This window comes from Drosophila biarmipes, chromosome 3R (assembly GCF_025231255.1).
Source record: "Drosophila biarmipes strain raj3 chromosome 3R, RU_DBia_V1.1, whole genome shotgun sequence".
Lineage (NCBI taxonomy): Eukaryota > Metazoa > Arthropoda > Insecta > Diptera > Drosophilidae > Drosophila > Drosophila biarmipes.
Window position 1 is genome coordinate 20,020,923 of NC_066616.1, and position 19,040 is coordinate 20,039,962.

Genomic DNA, 19,040 nt, shown 5'->3' on the forward strand with positions numbered 1-19,040 from the left:
ACCGTGCATTAATTAATCGATTTTTTGAAAACCTACAGCTAATCGTTCATATCCTTTCCTTATTCTATAACTTTTCTATTTAATTTAGTAGCAATACACCTCAAAGTTACTTAATAGAACATCAAAATGCCCAAACCATAATTAAAAGCACTACAAATGGCGTGCTTTTAGTGAATTTTAGTACCTTTTCCGCAGGCCAGCGGCATATTTAAACGGCCGGCGAACGGTCATACTCGAACGAGACGAAGACGACGACGACGCAACTTGTAGCAGTAAAAATATTTATAAGATTTTGCCGTGTTTAACCGAATTAACCAATGTAATAATCTATAGAAATTAAAGTGAAAATGTGAACGTTGTGTTTGCTTTCGAAATGACATCCGTTTAAAATGCATTTCAACGCAATAGCTCGCTGTGAAAATTTCGTACAGGCGAAAAAGAGCCGATTTTTAGTGGAAGAAGAAGAAGCAGCAGCAGCAGCCGAACAGGCAGTAAAAGCAATCGTCGAATACACGGACAAAGCGCACGGCGAATGAAAGGCGTGTGAAGAGAAAACTTGCAAAAATTACACCAACAACACAGCGGCGGCAGGCGAAAAAGTGTGTTTAGAAAAGAAATTAAAAACACACGAACATATACATACACACACTCAAGCGTACGATAAACATACACTCGCTCACACAATTCAAATCGAAGCTAAGAGAATTGGTGCAAAAGGCAAATTAAAAGAACAACAAAAAAACGAAGTAAAATAGCGCGCGGTTTAATAATAAATAATTATATGTATGCGCGCAAAACATGTGAGGAGCCGGGGAGCCGCTAATACAAATACGAATACGAAAAATCAATGAAGATTGTAATAAAATTCCGTATTCTCGCTATCGCTCCTCCCTCTCTCGCACCGAACTCGCTCCCGCTCTCTCCTCTCTCACTCTCTTCTCCTCTCTTTCGCGAGCGCAGCAGCAGCAGCCTCTCGACGTGTGTTTGTGTTTCTTGTTGATTTTGTGATAAAATTGCAATCAGCAGCACACGACACTCGCCAAAATATTAGTATTTCAAAGTATTAGCAGGGCGATCGACAAAATAAAGCAGATAAACCAACAGTAATCGGCTAAAGGTGCGTATGCAACAGCAGCAACAATAACAACAAACGGCCATCTGTGAAGCTGTGCCTTCAAGTGTTAGTGCGTGTGTGCGAGAGTATGTGGCAAAAAAAGTAGAACGTGCGAGAGAAAACCCGCGTACCCAATTTGATGACGTCTCCAACTAAGACAACAACAATGAAGAAATAATGTAGATTTTACTTATTTTTTGTTGTTGCATTGCCGTGTGTGCCGACAGCGACGCCAGCAGATGCTGGGCAGCGCAGAGGAGAGATAGAGAGAGAGAGAGAGAGAGATGGACCGGTATTTCGAAGTCACTGCAAGTTAAAGTACTCTTAACCCTTTTTTAGTGATCATTGGTTCGGAATTTGTATAGTTTCCCCACCTGGTTTCATAATAGATTCCGATAACACCTTCTGTTTGAAATGATAACAGCTGACAGCCCATAGTTTCGCTCTCTGTGTACATTTGCCAGTTCGCCTAGTTCCCCCAGAGGCCGTATTCAAATCGGTCGTACAGTTTTCCCAGCCATTGGATATAGTCGATAGTGCCTAGTAACTGATGCACCTGTCCGTAGAACCAATTGGCCTTATCGCCACGCGCCCTGTCTCTCCGGGCTGTCACTCAGCCACCCACCGCCCACTCTCCCACACACAGTGCCACCAATATTTGGGGCCGCATTTCGCTGACTCCAGAGACGAACTGTGATTTGATTGTCCGTTTGAGTGACGGACAGACGGTCTATGCTGCCCGTTGGCCTTTTGCTACCTACCTGTGTACTACACATATGTACTAAGCCGAGAGGCCAAGAGCATCACTCACTCACCTGTGCGGAACGGGCGACGCAACAAAGTCGATCCGAAAAGTTTTCCTTTAAATTGTCTTGTCTTGCTAGCCCTAGCAAGCTGACTACGAGAAAATCTTTTTTGCACTTGCTTGCGCATACAACGTTAAACTAAAATAAATTTTAAAGTCCCTTTTCGAATAGGGATGAGTTTCTTGTAAAGTACAATATATTTAAGACGCTTTATAATTATTATATTTCCGACTTGATATTACTTACCAATTCGACATTACCCTAATAAATGTTAGAGAAAAACATTATAATTTTTTCTTTTTATCATAATTCGGTTCTTTTTGTTACTGTGTCGATAAACGTTCTTACTGATTTAAAAAAAAATTATAAAATAGATAATTTATAATTTTTTTTTTTTTGATAACCATATTTAGGATGGTACAAAAGTTTTGACGGTCAGTGTGGCACTTGTGCCGTTTTGTCGACAATGCGCGCGCTCCCTTTCCTCTCTCGACTCACGCAAGTACGCTCACACACACACGGTCGCACTTCACACAAGACACGAAAATTTGCAACACACATACACACCAACTCTGCTGCTCTCTCACTCATGCTCTCTTTTTCTCTCTGCTCTTTTTTTCTGTTTTTAGTGGTTGTGCAAGAAGAAGCAGCAACAATCAGGCAAAAAAATACCTGAAAAAAAATAAACGGTAAAACGAAGAAGTGGCGACACACACACACAAACGGCGGAGAGCGCGCTAAAAAGTTTATTAAGTAAATAACCAAAAGCAAAAGGCACACAGTGCGTTCCAAGCCACATTCAATTTAACCAGCCAAAAGGGCACAGTCAAAATATATATTTTTATTAAAAATGGTGGAAGTAATAGAGCGGCGGAGAACGGCTGCGTGAGCCCAAAGCGCGGCCAATTAAAAAACAACAACAGCACACAGCAGTAACAGCAGCCGCTGAAGAGGAAGAAGAAGAAGAAGACGACGACGAAGAAGCTGAAGCAACCGAAGAGGAGGAAGAAACAGCAAGAGCCTCGAAAAGTACATAAAAAAAGTATAAAAAATTTAAATACGGTGGAAGTTGTCGGTAGACAGAAAGCGAACTAGCGACGAAAAGGAGAGGCGAGAAAACCCAAGCTCCGAAAACAGAAAACCACCTAACCAACGCAACAGCAATAGCAACTAGGAACGCAGCCAACAAGCAACATTCAACATCCAGCAGCAACATCACACAACATGTACGGCAAATCAAAGACATCGGCGGTTCCATCGGACGCCCAGGCCCGCGAAAAGTTGGCCCTGTACGTGTACGAATATCTGCTGCACGTTGGCGCCCAGAAGGCGGCACAGACATTCCTCTCGGAGATCCGATGGGAGAAGAACATAACGCTCGGCGAGCCACCGGGATTCCTGCACACCTGGTGGTGCGTCTTCTGGGACCTCTACTGTGCGGCACCCGAGCGCCGGGATCAGTGCGATCACAGCTCGGAGGCCAAGGCCTTCCACGACTATGGCTTCGTCAGCTCCGGCTACGGAGTGAACGGAATTGGACCGGGTGGCCCGCACAATGCCGGCGGACCGGCGCCCAGCCCACTGGGACAGATGCCGCCCGGCGGCGATGGAGGTCCAATGGGACCCGGCGGACCAATGGGACCGAACTTCTTCCCAAACTCGACGATGCGGCCGTCGCCACCGACGCACGCCTCCAGTCCACAGCCGCCGCCGTCGCAGATGATGCCCGGCCAGCCGCCGTTCATGGGCGGACCCCGATATCCGGGCGGACCGCGGCCCGGCGTGCGTATGCAGGGCATGGGCAATGAGTTCAATGGCCCTCCTGGTCAGCCCATGATGCCCAACAGCATGGATCCCACCCGGCCAGGCGGCGGGATGGGGCCGATGAATCCGCGCATGAACCCGCCACGCGGTCCCGGCGGCATGGGCCCGATGGGCTATGGCGGTCCGGGCGGAATGCGAGGCCCTGCACCCGGACCCGGCGGAATGCCGCCCATGGGCATGGGCGGTGCGGGCGGTAGACCGCCCCAATGGCAGCCAAATGCTTCGGCGCCACTGAACGCGTACTCGTCATCATCGCCAGGAAACTATGGACCCGGGCCGGGTTCGAATGGACCGCCGGGACCGGGAACGCCCATCATGCCGTCGCCGCAGGATAACACGCAAGGCGGACCAGTCGGAGGACCGGGTGACAGCATGTACGCCCTGATGAAGCCCGAATTCCCGATGGGTGGCGGGCCGGATGGCGGCGGTGGAGGAGGCGGGCCCGGCGGCATGGGTCCGATGGGCGGCGGGCCGAATTCAATGGGCCCTGTACTTAATGGCGGCGGCGGACCCGACGGCTCCGGCCTGGACGGCATGAAGAACTCGCCGGCTAACGGAGGACCAGGAACGCCGCGCGAGGACTCCGGCAGCGGCATGGGCGACTACAATCTGGGCGGATTCGGCGGACCCGGCGAGAACGATCAAACGGAATCGGCGGCCATTCTGAAGATAAAGGAGAGCATGCACGAGGAGGCCAAGCGGTTCGAGAAAGATACAGATCATCCGGACTACTTCATGCCATAACAACATCACCAACAACAGCAGCAGCAACAGCAGCAGCATCAGCAGCATCTCAACACGGTGGCAGCCGCTGTGGCAGCTGTGGTGGCGGCTGCGGCGTCCAACGGATCGGCGGGCAGCTCCTCGGCCGCTTCCATTGCGGCTGCTGCTCTTGGGGCCGCCGCCTCCAATCTGCTCAGCAATGGCAACAACAACTTCTGAAGGCGAGACCCACACACAACACCACACAGCAAATAAGAACGCGGTAGTAGAAATCCTTGATACATAAGCATAAAGTAATTAACATTTAACGCATGTATGAGAAATAGAGAAAAGCGAAGCAAAAAGGAAAAGAACCCTTAAATATAATAGACTAACGCAGCAAATGTAAAATTGTGAAAGGATCATGCGGACGTAGAAGCGTTCTGTTGCCACTGCCACTGTCCTTCGTCCTGGATTTCTCGCTGTTGATTTTAGATAAGTTCGTTTCGTTGTTGTATTCTATGCTTAATTTTAGTTTTCGGTCAAAAATTCAACTCGCAAAAGGCACTACAAGGTGAAGTGGACAGGGCAGTGGAGGACAGAATCGAAGTGTTCCCCAGCAGAACTCGAGATACTACCGAAAAGTAAAGAAAACAAAACCAAGCAGGCAAAAATAGTAATTGTAATGAACAAACGAGCACAGTCGAACTTCTGTATGTCAAACTAGAACTAGAAATACGAGCAAAATCTGTAAAGAAACTTGAAGTTCTCTTTTTGATTCGACTCACAGATATTCGACTGCACTAAAGTAATATAAAACATGTATGCAACAAGTTTAGTGAGCCTTGTGTTTAGTTTAGTTGTTGCGAACAATCACCTCACCCCACACCAAACTCTCCAGATCCTATCCCCGTATTTATACCCATTCACTTGCTTGTGTAGAAAATCGAAATCATAATCGCAGATCAATTGTGTTTGTTAAGCAAGCAGCAGGCATACGAATGGAATATTTATAATGATATGCATAATACCTAGTGGAGTACATAGTTAGCATTATTGGACTTGTATATGGATAGTCTGCAGCCCTCACTCATACACATGTGCGCCCTTCTTGAACTGCCCCATTTTGCAGAATGGGTAATGTCTAGATCGCTAGTTTTGCTTGGCCCAAATTTTATTATTATTTTTAATTCGTATTGTACAAATTGTAAACTTGGCACTTCTATTCTGTCTGCCCCGTCTGTGCTTGTATGTTTGTTTGTTCAAAACGCGTATCTGTTGTATTGCTTAGTGTCTTTTTTTCTCATTTGTCGTATGTGTAATGTATGTATTTATATTTTAACCAAACAACTGAAATGAAAATCGTTATTTAAGTTCCTTCCAACGGCGAGCAATACCAGTTGTATGAGATATGACACGATCTTTGCGATTCCCCTCACTTTGGAGAGCGGCAACAGTTTGCACTCGTTTCGATTTCCTCACGGCATTGTGTGTGCATTAGGGCAGCGAAAGAAAAAATGATATAGAAAGCTATATGTAAACATTATATATAGACAGAAACCGAAACAGAAACGGATACAGATGTAGCCTATTGTATGCACTAATTTATTGCAGATAGCTACGCGCATTACTATAAGATTTAGCTGTTTAATATGCATATAAAGTATATATTATATATTTCGTAAAGGCAGCAGCGTGAGCAGCAACAATTGTAGAAACATAACCTAATGCAAAGTTTACTTCAGAATATCAAACACACTTAACACGAATGCTGTACAAACAAAAGTCTTAAAGTGCATAAAATATATATATAAATAAAGCTGTCTGTGCTTGCATCCTTCTGGCGATACAGCGCGTTTTGCATTCATAGGAGAAACCAAGCAACCCGTATAGTAGCATTAGATTCGAAGCTAACTTGTAAGCCCAGCAACATAAACAAATCAAAAGGAATACCTATAAAGAAGCGAATAAAATTTCTTTATAGCAAAAACACACACACACATTAACACCCCCACACACCACACAAATCAATTGATAAAATAATTAAAAAACAAGAAGAAAAATGGAAGAAATCTATTTTAAATATTGTATATGTTTAATGTGTCGGAATTTAAAATATGTACGAGCGCGCGGAGTGGAGAACTTTATAGTATGTGCTGCATGAATTATATCTAAATTATAGTATGGATAGTATGGAACGCCGCATCCATGATGCGACAAGCGAAACAACTTAAATAGTGACTAAGTTAAGTTTATTTACTAACGCTTAAGGTTGGAGCGTTTCAATTGCTGGATCTATATAAACCACAAAACAAAATCTAATGTATAATGGAGCGGAATTAAGTAAACAAAAGTATAAGTCGTCGCCCAAACCCACAAATAACAAAAACAAAAAAATTGCAAAATGTAACACAGAAAATCGAAAAAATAATGAAGGGAATACAAAAAAAACCGATTGAATATGGAAATATGTTTAAATAAGTATTTTAGTGTTAATTATACAATTTACAAGTACACAACACAAACAAAAACAACAACAATATAATATAAAATGAAATAAAGTTTTAAAACAATATTTGTAAAAAGTAAAGAAGAGAAGTGCTGTCCTTAAAGTGTTATTTATATTTTAATGAAGATTGGTTAGGGATCATAAATGTTTTCACAGGGTATCTGTAGAACCTGGTCAACGGCAGTCTTGTTAATTGCAATTGCAGCACCATCAGTTGGACTCGATCTCCTGATTGCTTGCATACATCGAACAGATTTCTGTTCCCGCTGGCACTAATTGAACAATTTTGCAGAAAATGCGTGTGGCCAGCGGGCTATCTCGTTCTGGCCGAGACAATTGGTCCGGCACACGCACATGGCTAATGAATGGACACCACCGGCAGGCCATTGGGACTGGTCGTCGGGGCAACCGGCCGCTCGATTGTGGCCCATACAAAGTGAGGGGGCTAATACACACTATACACACTCGCTGAACACTCGGACCGTGTGTTGACGTTGCGCTCGTCGCTGCACAAAATCGATAGTCTAAGAGGAGTGTGTGGTGCCAGCAATGCATATTCTCCGCCGAACTTCATACGTGGTCCGCCTGAGGGATAAGGAAATCGAGTAGGACCACTAATTCCGTAAATGTGGCAAGGTGGCGTCCTGCTTCTACACTTGCATGGGGCTGATGCGGACTGTGGGACTCGGGGTTGGTGCCGGAAGCGATGCCCCTTTGCCGGAGGAGTCGGTGTCCACGCTGAACCATTTGCCGACCTACAGGCAGGTTCCCGGCGCCGGAACGGGCGCAGGCTCGGCGCCAGCCAAGCGGGTGCCCGTCCTCTTCTCCACCAATCGAGGACTCTATCTGCGCCTCGCGCAGCCAATGGGCGAGCAGATGGAGGTGCTGACCCTGCAGCCACGCGGACAGAACTACAACATCAGCTTCTGCGATCTGGAGCGATGGGTGAGTCTGGGGTGTTGTCCGCAGTTGTCCTCAAGTCACTGATCCTCTCCTCATAGAGCACCAATCGGGCCAATGTCGTTAGCCTGGAGGACACCTTCACCATCATGCAGCAGCGCAATAAGTCGCCGGAATCCCTGAACTATCAGCCACGCCTGTGGAAGAACAACGTCAGCTACAGTCTGATGCACTGAACTGAAAGCACCTCAAGATACTAATCCTAAACAATACAATTGCCGTAGACCGATGGACAAACAATCTGTGTGTAAAGCTAATTAAAACTATTTTTACTTTAAATAATCCCTAAGACAGAGTTATAAATCGATTTATTTGCTAATGGATGTGCATGGAGCTTTCTAAGCTGAGTTGCTGGTCAGTGAAGCCATTAGAAATTCCATTTTATTCAGGAAGCTCTTGCCCTCTATTTTGTCGAATCGCACCTGAAGAGAAATTTCAAATTATAGTAATTCTTTGACTTTCATAGTAATCTTTATGAACACACCTCTTTGAAGTTGCCGCCCAGATTCTCCCACAACTTTTCCGGCACCAGCGGACTGGGGAAGAAGTCCTGGCGCGGACTCCTCGCTATGTAGACCTTAACATCTATCTGTGGATCGCATCGGATCTGAACGGCAATCATGCGATCGCTGTTGGGTGAGGCCAGCAGGCAAGAGCTGGCATTGCCCAGCGGCTCCACCTTTCCGATGCCCAAGTGGTTGCTATTCGAGAGCACTGTCCAGGCCATGCATCTGGCCAAGCTGATTAGGCAGGAAATCTGGTGTGAGTTGATCTGGCAGAGGATAAGATCACGCAATTCCTGCGGTTCGTAGGAGAGCCGCATAACGCGTCCATCTCGACAGATGCACTTCAGAGAGCGCTCCTTGACGTGGATCACCAGCGAGGTGCGTCCAATGGCGTCGTACCCGTGCGTCACAATGTTGATCTTCACGCACGACATGGTCGGGCTGTTCATGGCGTTCCAATGCGACACAATCTGCGGGTCCTTGACGTCCCTGGCCAGTGTGTCGAGCACATATTGCGTCCGCTTGCGCATAAAGATGTGCTGCGCCTGGGCGATGATCTGTTCGAGTATGGTCTGCGACTTGGTCATATCCAAGAGAGTCTCACGGTCCGCCGCCATTGGACCGGCCAGCATGCGCTTCTTCGTTGGTCCCAATGGAGCACTGGCCGGATGGGGGAACGGATGATGGGAGTTCTTGTAGTGCACCTCGCGCAGCAGCTGATGCAGCGAGTGTTCCAGCACATGGTCATGATCGTTGATAGGCGCCGGCTGGCTGGAATCAAAGGTGGTCGAGTGGCACAACGAGATGATCAGCTGGATATTGGGCAGCAGGGTGGCTCGGATCTGGTTGCCTATCACCACATGTGGAATGGGTGCCTGCAACTGGATGGCTTCGCGAGCCAACTGGGCGAACAGCTCCTTGCAGAAGAGCACATTTTGGGCGAACTCCAGGGTTTTTTGCCAAACGCCCACCTGGGCGGTTATGTTGGGTCCGTGGCCCATTAGATTCACCTGGGCGGTGCAAAGGTCCTCTTGATCCTTCTGAGTAATCACTTTGATGTACGCCACACCTTGTAGCTCTGCTGGTACAATCACCCTCAGAGCGGAGCTGGCTTTCAGTTGCATGCCGTTGTTGCCGGAAGTGCTACTGTTGCTGTTGTTGGAGGAGCTGGGGGTGTCCTCATCGCCGGCCTCCTCCGCCTTGGTCACCTCAAAGGTGCCGCTCATGCCAAACTTTGAGCCCGCTGTGCGATAGCTAAGATCTCCGATAATGGCGTTGGACACCTTTTTCAGGCGCCAATTCTGCCGCAGACGCAGAAGTTCTATGTGGAAGTCAGAGACATTTCTGCTACGCTGCTCACTGTGGGCATTCCTCAAGCGTTCAGCTCCGCCGAGGAGCACCTGTGCCGCCTGCGAGATAGCCTTCTTGCGGCTGTACACCTGCACAATGGGCTTGGTGTCGTCGGCCTCCTCCAGCAGAGGATCCAGCACCAGGTAGCGCTTATCCTTGGCAATGGATATAACATCGGACAGCACACAGATCTCGGTGAGGGCATCCTTCAGCTTGTTGCGCACCGCGTCCCAGGGCCACAGGCTCTCCTGGAACTGGGTGGCGTCCTTGTCCTCCTCTGTAGCCGCCGCCGCCGTCTTCTCCTCCTTCTTCAGGTCGTCCAGCGACGTCTTGCTGAAGTCAATGCGTGCCGCGCACTTCGCCAGACTCTCGGACAAGGTGGGCGGCCTGTAAATGCAAAAACCAACAACTTGTTGAGAAGGGCGCTTGCTGGCTCCGAGGAACACTTACGGCTGATACAACTCGGTGCCATCGTAGCCAATCTCACGGATCTGGTTCTCGCAGGTCGTTTCCACCGATATATTCACGGAATTGGACATTTTTGTGCCGGGAAACAAAACATTTGGCAAGCAAAAATAAAACGCAAATACGCAGTGTTGGAAAACGTATGCGCCCGGCTATCGATAAAAAAGATGTAGGGGGAAGAAGCCGATACATGTATCTAGCATAGTGACGAAGTCAAAATTAAAATTTGGCAACCTCTAACTTAGTGACGAAAGCCCAATTTTAAAATTACTTAGAAATAATTAGCTACTTCTCTGAAATTTTCACAAACAGCAGTCTGGCAGGGAAATACTTTTGAAAATATGTAAGTAAACGTATAAAGTTGGCAGTCTTTTAAAATTAAAATGGAACATCCAAAAAATAATTACTTCCTATGAACCCGTTTTCAGCGTTGCCACCTTTCGGGTTTCGTTCAATACAGCAACGCCAAAACATTACTTTCATATTTTTGACTTGAATTAACTTCCCAACTCATTCCGGATTCCAAGAAACTCCCTGAATTATGTTGTTTCTAAAGGACAAGCGTCCCAAACTGGACTTGGCCGAGCACACGGTGATCATCCCCAGCATCTGCGTGGGAAATGCGGCGCAGCTGGCTTGCGACCTGTTGATCGCGTCCAAGGAACTCCGGCGCATCGGATCCCTCACACATCCTGCCCTGATCCCGGTCTACGGACCTTCCGCCTACCAGCACGAGCCCAAGGAGAAGGTCTCCTCCTGCGAACTCTACGAGGGCGCCGAGGACAAGCTGCTGGTGGTCCAGTTCCGGGCGCCGTGGGTTGCCCGCCACACCGGCCACTTTCAGCGGGAACTGGTGGAGCTGTTTAAGGGCGCCCGCCGCGTGGTTATCCTGAGCGGCAGCTTTGGTTTCGAAAAGCGCGTGATCGAGGAGTCACCGTGGGCTTACCGCGCCAGCGACAACTTCAAGGAGGCCCATGCCGCCCAGCTGGGCAACCAGGAGCTGATCAAGTGGAAGGAGCACAAGGGCGAGGCCATCTACGGCGGCGGCAATGCCCTGCAACTCTTCAAGACTTTCGATGAGCAAAAGGTGCCCGTCATGCTGCTATTCCGCTACCTCCTCGAGGGCGACAACTCCACGGATGCTTCTCTGATCGTCCGGGAACTGAACGAACTCTGCGAGGACTTCCTCCAGCTGCGCAACGGCGGCGATGGCAGCTTTAAGCTCACGGTGCCCAAGTCCTGGAACCTGCTCTTCGGCAACGATGTCACGGAACTCTTGTTTTAGTCCTCTATATATATTTTCCGGTGGTTTCAAATAAATGTTAATCTTTTGGTGTAGGATAAAAGAGATTACTGGCCCTGTGCTCCCGGAAGAACTCGCTGCCATGTTCTTGGTGGTCCTGGCGCGTGGTCAACGTCTTGCCAAAACCGGACTCCCTTGAAAGCACACAAGCTCCTAGCCAAGCACTCAGAGTGGGCTCATCCGATTCGTAGATGGCGAACGTGGACTGGAACGGACGCATTTCCAGCAGTTCCTTGGTCAGTCGCTCCTTGAGACCCCTAAACTGGGCACATCCACCGGTCAGATAGACGTGATCCACCAGACGCTGCTGCTCCTCGGCGGGAAAGAGCTTCAGCACGAACGCTATCAGTTCCGCCAGACCTGCCTCTGAGCAGCCAATCATGCTGGGCTGGAACAGGATCTCCGGCACGCGTATGTCCTCCACTCCAAAGTGCAACTGGTAGTTCTCGGCGGCACTTTGGGTCTGGGCATTGGAGTTGCCATCGTCAAAGTTGGCGTCATAGTGATTTAGGATCTTCTCGAACTCCAGCAACTGCTCGTTGTCCGCATCCGAGTCGCTGTCATCATTGTAACGATTGATTCGCTTGTATACGTCCCAGTCATTGTCGTTCATTCCAAAACCATCGTCCTCCTCCTCACCATTGGCCTTGCGGCGCTTCTCGCTCTTGGCCAGCGACGAGATAATGCGCATTCGTTCCTGAGCGGCGTGCGTATGCCTCTTGGCCTGCTCGGAACGCTGCTGCTGGCGGGCTTGCTTGCGATTGAGTAGCTGCTCCCTCTTCCTGTGCAAATCGGCCAACCAATCCGCCTGGGACACGCCCTCTGGGGGCTTGGGCATCTTGTCCAGCTTCTCCTGCTGCTTGCTGGGACGCGGGGCACTCTGAGCCCTCTCCTGGGCACGCTTAACGCGCGAGTTTATGGTGGCGATAAGGGTGTCCAAGTCCTCCAACGTACCGATCTGCTGCTGCTGCAGAGCCCGCTCAAACTTGTCCAGCTTCTTCTGCTCGTACAATTGCCTCAGCTTGTTGTAGACAAACAATTGCTGCTCATCCTCGCGCAGTTTCTCCCGCTCGCGACGATTCTTGATCTCCAGCAGGCGATGGGCCAGCTCGCGTCGCTTCTCCTGCTTCTGCTCGGCGGTGAGCAGGGCATTGTTGGCAGTCACCGCATTGTAGGGCAGTTGAATCTTCATGATGTGCTCGTCGTAGTAGTCCATCTGGGCCCACTTGACCAGCTCTTCCTTGTAATCCACGGCAATGTGGCAGTGCTCGTGGACCAGTTTCTCCATTCGACTGATGGTGATGGCATTCAGATGCACGGGATACTTCATTTGCATGAGCCGGAAGAGGTAGGTGATGATGTGATAGCCGCCCACATTGAGGCGACGCACATGCTCCAGCTGCAGTTTGCCATTGAGCACGGGAATCACATGGGTGGTGCTGTAGCCAAAGGAGATAATGAGGGCATCCGCTATCTGTGGAGGAAAAAATAGTGTTAGTAGGAGCTTAGCCATAGGAGGACCTACGAGTAACCTTTTTCTGCTTCTGCTGATGGTGCTCCCAGCTGTAGAGAGCATCGATGCCGTAGGATACAGCCGGCACCCCGTAGCACTCGAAGAGCAGCTCGCTCATCTGCTGGCGGCAAAAGTTGGGATTGGCCAGCGCCTCGGTGAGCACGATCGGGTGATCTATCCTGTCCTGCCCCTCGAAGCCCATCTTGGTGAAGATGTAGTCAAAGATCTGCTCCTGATGGTTCCAGTTGGTTATCACGTTCCGCTCGAAGGGGCTCTTCAGATGGGCACGCACCGCCTCGATGTTGGTAATGTCGTTGCCCACCTGGATTTCGGCCGGTGCCTCCACAGCCGCCGCCGCGGAAGAACCTTCGGCGGAGACCTGCTGACTTGCCTCCTTCTTGCGATCCTTGCGCGGCTTGGTCAGCACGTTGCGGAAGCGCAGCTCCGGCTCCTTGGAGTCGCTCCAGCCCACGCGGCACTCGTAGGACCCATTGTCGATCACCAGAATGCGTTTGCCCACCATCTCAGCAGCCAAATTCAGTAGTTTTCATCCGACAAACACTCAGTTTCGCCTCCCCCTCGATTCGTAAACAAAGTGCGTCAAATCCAGTGTTGTAGAGTGCCGTGACTTTCCATCCACTCGAACTTGGGGGTGCCCATGTCTATAGGGTTCACTTCTGTACTGCTTTCCTAACAGTTAACACACCAAGTTTTCTAAAACAACTTTTGTAAAATATTACAAATTTTTAGGTGCTCATTCTCACGTTAACAAAAACTGAAATTTCACGTAGTTTTGCGCTATTTTACTCAAGCAAGATGCTACTCGTACAAGTTTTTACAAGTTCAGCAAATAACCAGAATATTGTAAGTGAAATAATATATTTTACGCGGTTGATACGAAAATTCGGGAGTTTCATGTATTGTAAAAAAATTGCATCGGTCCAGGTTTACTCCCTTACTACATTCCAAAACCAATTTTTTTATTGCTACCAATTTTGTAAAATATTATAAATTATTGAGCGCTACTTAGATTAAAATCTAAATTTAAATTCGTTAAGCAAAAATATTATTGGTTATAATAGTAATAATAATAACAATAATTTAATACTATTTTTCCCCGTTCTTTTGTCTACAGAAACCCACACTTTTTGAAATTTCTGAATATGCCAAAATATTGGAACTTAAACAAAAACTGGAACCAATAACAGCCATACCCCTCTACCAGATTAAAATCTTTACATCCGATAAGAGCGTTACAGACAAGGAGGTGATCTCAGACATTTTGCGTGAGATGTCGTTGAAGGATCCGAGAGCAGATGCGGCATTCAATGTGTTTGACAACAAGACTTTCGTAGGTTTCGTGCGGTTCCATCGCCAGGTGCTCCAGAATGGCAAAGCTGTGGATTCGCTGTACTACGTGACTCCGGATTCGCGCTCCTCCAGCAGCAGCGCCGTCTCTGGGTTGCCCAAAAAGAGGGCTTTAGAGCTAGAAAACCCAGCTGCCGGTGACAGGTAAGCCAGTGGAATTTACTGGGATTCCCAAATATATTATTAAATTATTATTTCCCTAGCACAATGCCTGTGTTTTCGCAAACGGATCGACTTGGGACCGATGAAGGCGATGGCTTCAAATGCGAATCGTCCTCCAGCATGGAGGAGGAGCAACCCTCGTGCAGCACGGGCATGGCCGCCCCGCAGTGCATCGACAGGACCAAGGACTGTTGCCAGCAGCAGAACTGCGGCAAGCCAGACAACCGTCCACCCTACGCGCGGACCATGCCCGAGAACCGCCGCTACGGCTTGGTCGTCAGCAATCTCGACTCCTGCGAGGAAGTCGATTCGGAGGCCTTGATGTCCCATATTTTCGAACTATTCGAATCGTGCAGCATAAAAGCCCTTCACTTTAGTGATTGCATTTCGATGGCGAAGTTCTGCTCGAACCTGCTGATCGTTTGTGTGGACGACGAGACTGCAGAATGGGTTGTAAACGCGGTGGACACCTTGTGTCCGCCCCACTCGTGCATGCCGTTTATTAAGTTCTTTGACCTCATGCGCTGCACCTTTGTACTGCCCCTAGTCCGTCCCGGGGAGCCACTTTGCAGCATTTTCTCGCTAATGGAGAAGCAAAATCCCGATTTGGTCACGGACAAATGGAGCGTAGTGAACCGCACACCTCTCGACCCCTGTGATGATAATGGAGATCTCGTTACCGACCTGTGTCCCAACGAGTTGATCGAGCTTTTTATTGACGAGGACAGCAAAGACCTGATCACCCAGCAGTGCTCGAAGATTGTCTACTTCTGCTGGCACCTGAAGGTCAACTTCGAGTGCTAGCACTTCGCCCGAATCGGATGCACCAGAGGCAATGGTGAGTAATCAAATTTCCCGCCCAGCTTTGCAGAGTGACCATAGACGCTTGGCTTTCACAGTATGTAAGCGGTAATTCGTGACGGCGCACGAACGGTAACACTCGCCCAGCGCCAGCGAAGAAAACCACCACCACGACCCGAGGATTAACATCGACGGACAGGAGCCTGCCCCGCGGCAGCAAACGCAACAGCAACAAGCATCTCTAGCACCCATGGAGCCCATCGACATCGTCCGTCTGGAGGAGGCGGTGGTCTCTTTTTATCGCTCCAACTCGCAAAACCAGGCCATCACCCACGAGTGGCTGACCGATGCGGAGGCCAGCCCGCAGGCATGGCAGTTTTCCTGGCAGCTAATGCAGCTCGGCAAGGTGAGTACCCAGTACCCAGGCAGGACCTGCGCATCAATGCATCGATAGCCCCGGATATGTATACTCATGCACCTACCTCCCACTGCCAACTCCCACCTGCCACCTGCACCACCCCGCCGACCACCCACACAGAGCCAGGAGGTGCAGTTCTTCGGCGCCATCACACTGCACTCCAAGCTGATGAAGCACTGGCACGAGGTGCCGCCCGAGAATCGCGAGGAGCTCAAGCAGAAGATCCTCGAGTCCATCGTTCGCTTCGCCGGCGGACCGAAGATCGTGCTCAACCGCCTGTGCATCTCGCTGGGCGCCTACATAGTCCACATGCTGGGCGAATGGCCGGGAGCCATCGAGGAGGTGATCAACACGTTCCAAAACCAACGGATGCCAAATGTCAGTGCTGATGTGCAACTATGGATCATGCTAGAGGTGCTACAGGCCATACCCGAGGAGGCCCAGGTCATCCACACATCCGTCAAGCGGGCCACGCTGCGCGCCGAGATCGGCAAGCGAGTGCCACTCGTTCTACAGACCGCCGAGAGGTATTTGAAGCTCCAGATGAACCGTGTTTGGGACGCAGAGACGTACAGCAACATGAACCGGGCTGTAAAGTGCGTAGGAACCTGGATTAAGTAAGTTTGAAATCGTAAAAGCATTGTATTTCAGCTAATTGATCTTGCATCTCCCCCAGGAACATCGGCTATTCCATTGAGGGCTGCGTCACTATCACAGCCGTGTTGCTCGAGGTGGTCCACAAGTGCTACTGGCCTTGCATACATGCGGGCGACGGTTGCATGACTGCCGATGAGAACGAGCTGGCCGAGTCTTGTCTGAAGACGCTGGTCAACATCATCATCCAGCCAGATTGCCACAATTACCCGAAGACTGCGTTCGTTCTCATCAAAATGTTTCTGGACTCGTTAGCTGAAATAACAAAAACTGAATGGAAGAGGGAGAACGACAACGAGGACATCATCGTCCACATCTACATGCTATTCGTGTCCTCCGTGGAGAGGCACTCCACGCTGCTGCTTAGCGGCATCACGTCATCGGATCCCGAACTATCTGTGCTCGTTCATCGCATAGTGCAGGAGATTCTGCACTGCACCGACAAGCCGGGCATCTACCCGGTGGAAGAGTCTTGCAGCACCATGGCCCTGGCCTTCTGGTACATGCTGCAGGATGAGGTGTTCGCCATGCAGAACGACGAGCAGAAGCACAAGTGTTGGGAATACATAAAACCGCTGTACGCCCACCTTACCAGAATTCTGGTGAGGAAATCGGAACAGCCGGACGAGAAGTCTCTCGCCAAGTGGAACTCTGATGATTTGGAGTGCTTCAGATGCTACAGGCAGGACATATCAGACACCTTTGTGAGCGGCTGTTGTCGTTATTTTGTGGCACTCTTTTTAATAAATTCAATTTCTTCAGATGTACTGCTACGACGTTTTAAATGACTACATACTAGAGATCCTAGCAGCCATGCTAGACGAGGCCATTGCCGACCTTCAGAGACACCCGACTCACTGGACAAAGCTGGAGGCCTGCATCTATTCCTTCCAGTCGGTGGCCGAGCACTTTGGCGGCGAGGAGTCGCGTCAGATACCGAGACTTATGAGAGTTCTGGCCGAGATCCCGTACGAGAAGCTCAACGTGAAGCTACTGGGCACTGCTCTGGAGACCATTGGCTCTTATTGCAATTGGCTGAAGGAGAATCCCGCCTACATACCGCCAGCCATCAACCTGTTGGTGCGCGGCCTGAACTCGTCAATGTCCGCCCAGGCTACGCTTGGCCTGAAGGAGTTGTGCCGCGACTGTCAGCTACAGCTTAAACCGTACGCTGATCCGCTCTTGAATGCCTGCCATGCCTCCCTCAACACGGGACGCATGAAGAACTCGGATTCGGTGCGGCTCATGTTCAGCATCGGCAAGCTAATGAGCTTATTGCAGCCGGAGGAGATACCCAAGTATTTGGACATCATTGTGAGTCCATGCTTCGAGGAGTTGCAGGCCATTTGCCAAGCAGAGTCGGTAAGAAAATAGTATATGAATTAAAACTATAGAATGGCTCTAACCGCTTTTTATCTCCTACAGAAAACTCCTGCTGCTCGGATTCGAACCATCTTCCGGCTGAACATGATCTCTACTCTGTTCTCGTCGTTGAACACGGATGTGGACGATGAAACCAAGCCCCAACCGATCGTCCAACCCGTTCTCCTTGTCATGCAGCGCACGATGCCCATTTTTAAGCGCATCGCCGAGATGTGGGTAGAGGAAATCGATGTGCTCGAGGCCGCCTGCAGTGCCATGAAGCATGCAATAATGAACTTGAGGAGCAGCTTCCAGCCTATGCTCCAGGATCTTTGCTTGTTCATTGTGGCCAGTTTCCAGACTCGATGCTGCGCACCCACCTTAGAGATATCCAAAACGGTGAGATTTCGTATCAAGTGAGAAAGTTAACACATCTACCTTTTTGTTCCAGGCCATAGTCATGTTCTTCAAGGACGAGGGCTGCAAGCCGCTGATGCAGCAGCTTCTGAGGGAGTTTATTCAGCACAGCTTCAAGCTGTTTGAGAGCACTCCCGAGCAAAACTTCTCGAACATCTCCGACACGATGGAGACCTTCTTTGGCTGTCTCTCGCAGATAGTCAAGAAAATCCCCCAAGTGCTGGAGGACAAGACGCTGGCTTACGACAGACTGGTATTCTACGCCCAGCGGGGTATGACCTTGCCGGAGAGCGGAGCCATCCGCAACAGCATTCAGTTTCTTGCCCACTTCGTCATGCAATCTCGCAACCATCCCCACGTCACCGAGGTGGTTCTCGCCACGGGCGAGCAGACCCTATACACGGCGATGATGTGCGTGGGTTATCTCACGCCGAGGTCGCAGGTGGACAAATTTGCTGATATTCTCCTGGCCATGAACAAGAAGTACCCAGCTGAGATGGCCGTTTGGATGAAAACGCTGATGGCTACTCCAAACTTTCCCACACAGCTTATAACGGACGCGGACAAGTCGCGGTACACGGCTCTAATTGTGAAGTGAGTGAGAACCTTTCTTCTCCCTGGATCTCTTCTTTAAAGATTGTGCTTTTCACTTCACAGGGAAAAGGTGAACAAACGGTTGCTGCAGCAGCATCTGTCTGAGATGGCTATAAAAACACGAGGACTCACTGAAAAGTTTCAGTAAAGCAAATGATTGCAATAAAATGGCAACGTGACATTCTCCCATCACCCAAATTCAGATCTAGTTT

At 49.5% G+C, this 19,040-nt stretch overlaps 7 protein-coding genes across 7 annotated transcripts; 5 read left to right on the forward strand and 2 right to left on the reverse strand.

The window, feature by feature from the left end:
* The first annotated feature begins 220 nt into the window (after positions 1–220).
* LOC108024743 (single-stranded DNA-binding protein 2) lies at positions 221–7,039 on the forward strand. Its single transcript, XM_017094846.2, has 2 exons — positions 221–1,117; positions 2,550–7,039. The coding sequence occupies exon 2, from the start codon at positions 3,145–3,147 to the stop codon at positions 4,486–4,488; it is 1,344 nt and encodes a 447-aa protein (XP_016950335.1). The 5' UTR covers positions 221–1,117; positions 2,550–3,144; the 3' UTR covers positions 4,489–7,039.
* Positions 7,040–7,474: 435 nt separating this feature from the next.
* Positions 7,475–8,105, forward strand: LOC108025396 (uncharacterized). The gene is made up of 2 exons (XM_017095876.3): positions 7,475–7,900; positions 7,957–8,105. The coding sequence occupies exons 1-2, from the start codon at positions 7,616–7,618 to the stop codon at positions 8,089–8,091; spliced, it is 420 nt and encodes a 139-aa protein (XP_016951365.1). The 5' UTR covers positions 7,475–7,615; the 3' UTR covers positions 8,092–8,105.
* A 58-nt stretch (positions 8,106–8,163) lies between these two features.
* LOC108025387 (mediator of RNA polymerase II transcription subunit 17) lies at positions 8,164–10,373 on the reverse strand. Its single transcript, XM_017095864.2, has 3 exons — positions 10,222–10,373; positions 8,400–10,158; positions 8,164–8,337 (listed from the first exon to the last, which is right to left on the reverse strand). Exons 1-3 carry the CDS (start codon positions 10,308–10,310, stop codon positions 8,254–8,256), a joined length of 1,932 nt encoding a protein of 643 aa, XP_016951353.1. The 5' UTR covers positions 10,311–10,373; the 3' UTR covers positions 8,164–8,253.
* Positions 10,374–10,620: 247 nt separating this feature from the next.
* Positions 10,621–11,587, forward strand: LOC108023915 (proteasome assembly chaperone 2). The gene has a single exon (XM_017093603.3). The coding sequence runs from the start codon at positions 10,778–10,780 to the stop codon at positions 11,519–11,521; it is 744 nt and encodes a 247-aa protein (XP_016949092.1). The 5' UTR covers positions 10,621–10,777; the 3' UTR covers positions 11,522–11,587.
* On the reverse strand, positions 11,511–13,654 carry LOC108023904 (actin-related protein 5). Its single transcript, XM_017093592.2, has 2 exons — positions 13,072–13,654; positions 11,511–13,013 (listed from the first exon to the last, which is right to left on the reverse strand). Exons 1-2 carry the CDS (start codon positions 13,573–13,575, stop codon positions 11,559–11,561), a joined length of 1,959 nt encoding a protein of 652 aa, XP_016949081.1. The 5' UTR covers positions 13,576–13,654; the 3' UTR covers positions 11,511–11,558.
* Positions 13,655–13,719: 65 nt separating this feature from the next.
* LOC108023976 (uncharacterized) lies at positions 13,720–15,630 on the forward strand. Its single transcript, XM_017093705.3, has 4 exons — positions 13,720–13,916; positions 14,188–14,564; positions 14,624–15,420; positions 15,482–15,630. The coding sequence occupies exons 1-3, from the start codon at positions 13,869–13,871 to the stop codon at positions 15,384–15,386; spliced, it is 1,188 nt and encodes a 395-aa protein (XP_016949194.1). The 5' UTR covers positions 13,720–13,868; the 3' UTR covers positions 15,387–15,420; positions 15,482–15,630.
* Positions 15,624–19,026, forward strand: LOC108023968 (importin-13). Its single transcript, XM_017093692.3, has 7 exons — positions 15,624–15,789; positions 15,922–16,418; positions 16,478–17,159; positions 17,218–17,817; positions 17,881–18,216; positions 18,269–18,828; positions 18,892–19,026. The coding sequence occupies exons 1-7, from the start codon at positions 15,634–15,636 to the stop codon at positions 18,974–18,976; spliced, it is 2,916 nt and encodes a 971-aa protein (XP_016949181.1). The 5' UTR covers positions 15,624–15,633; the 3' UTR covers positions 18,977–19,026.
* Positions 19,027–19,040: the final 14 nt, after the last annotated feature.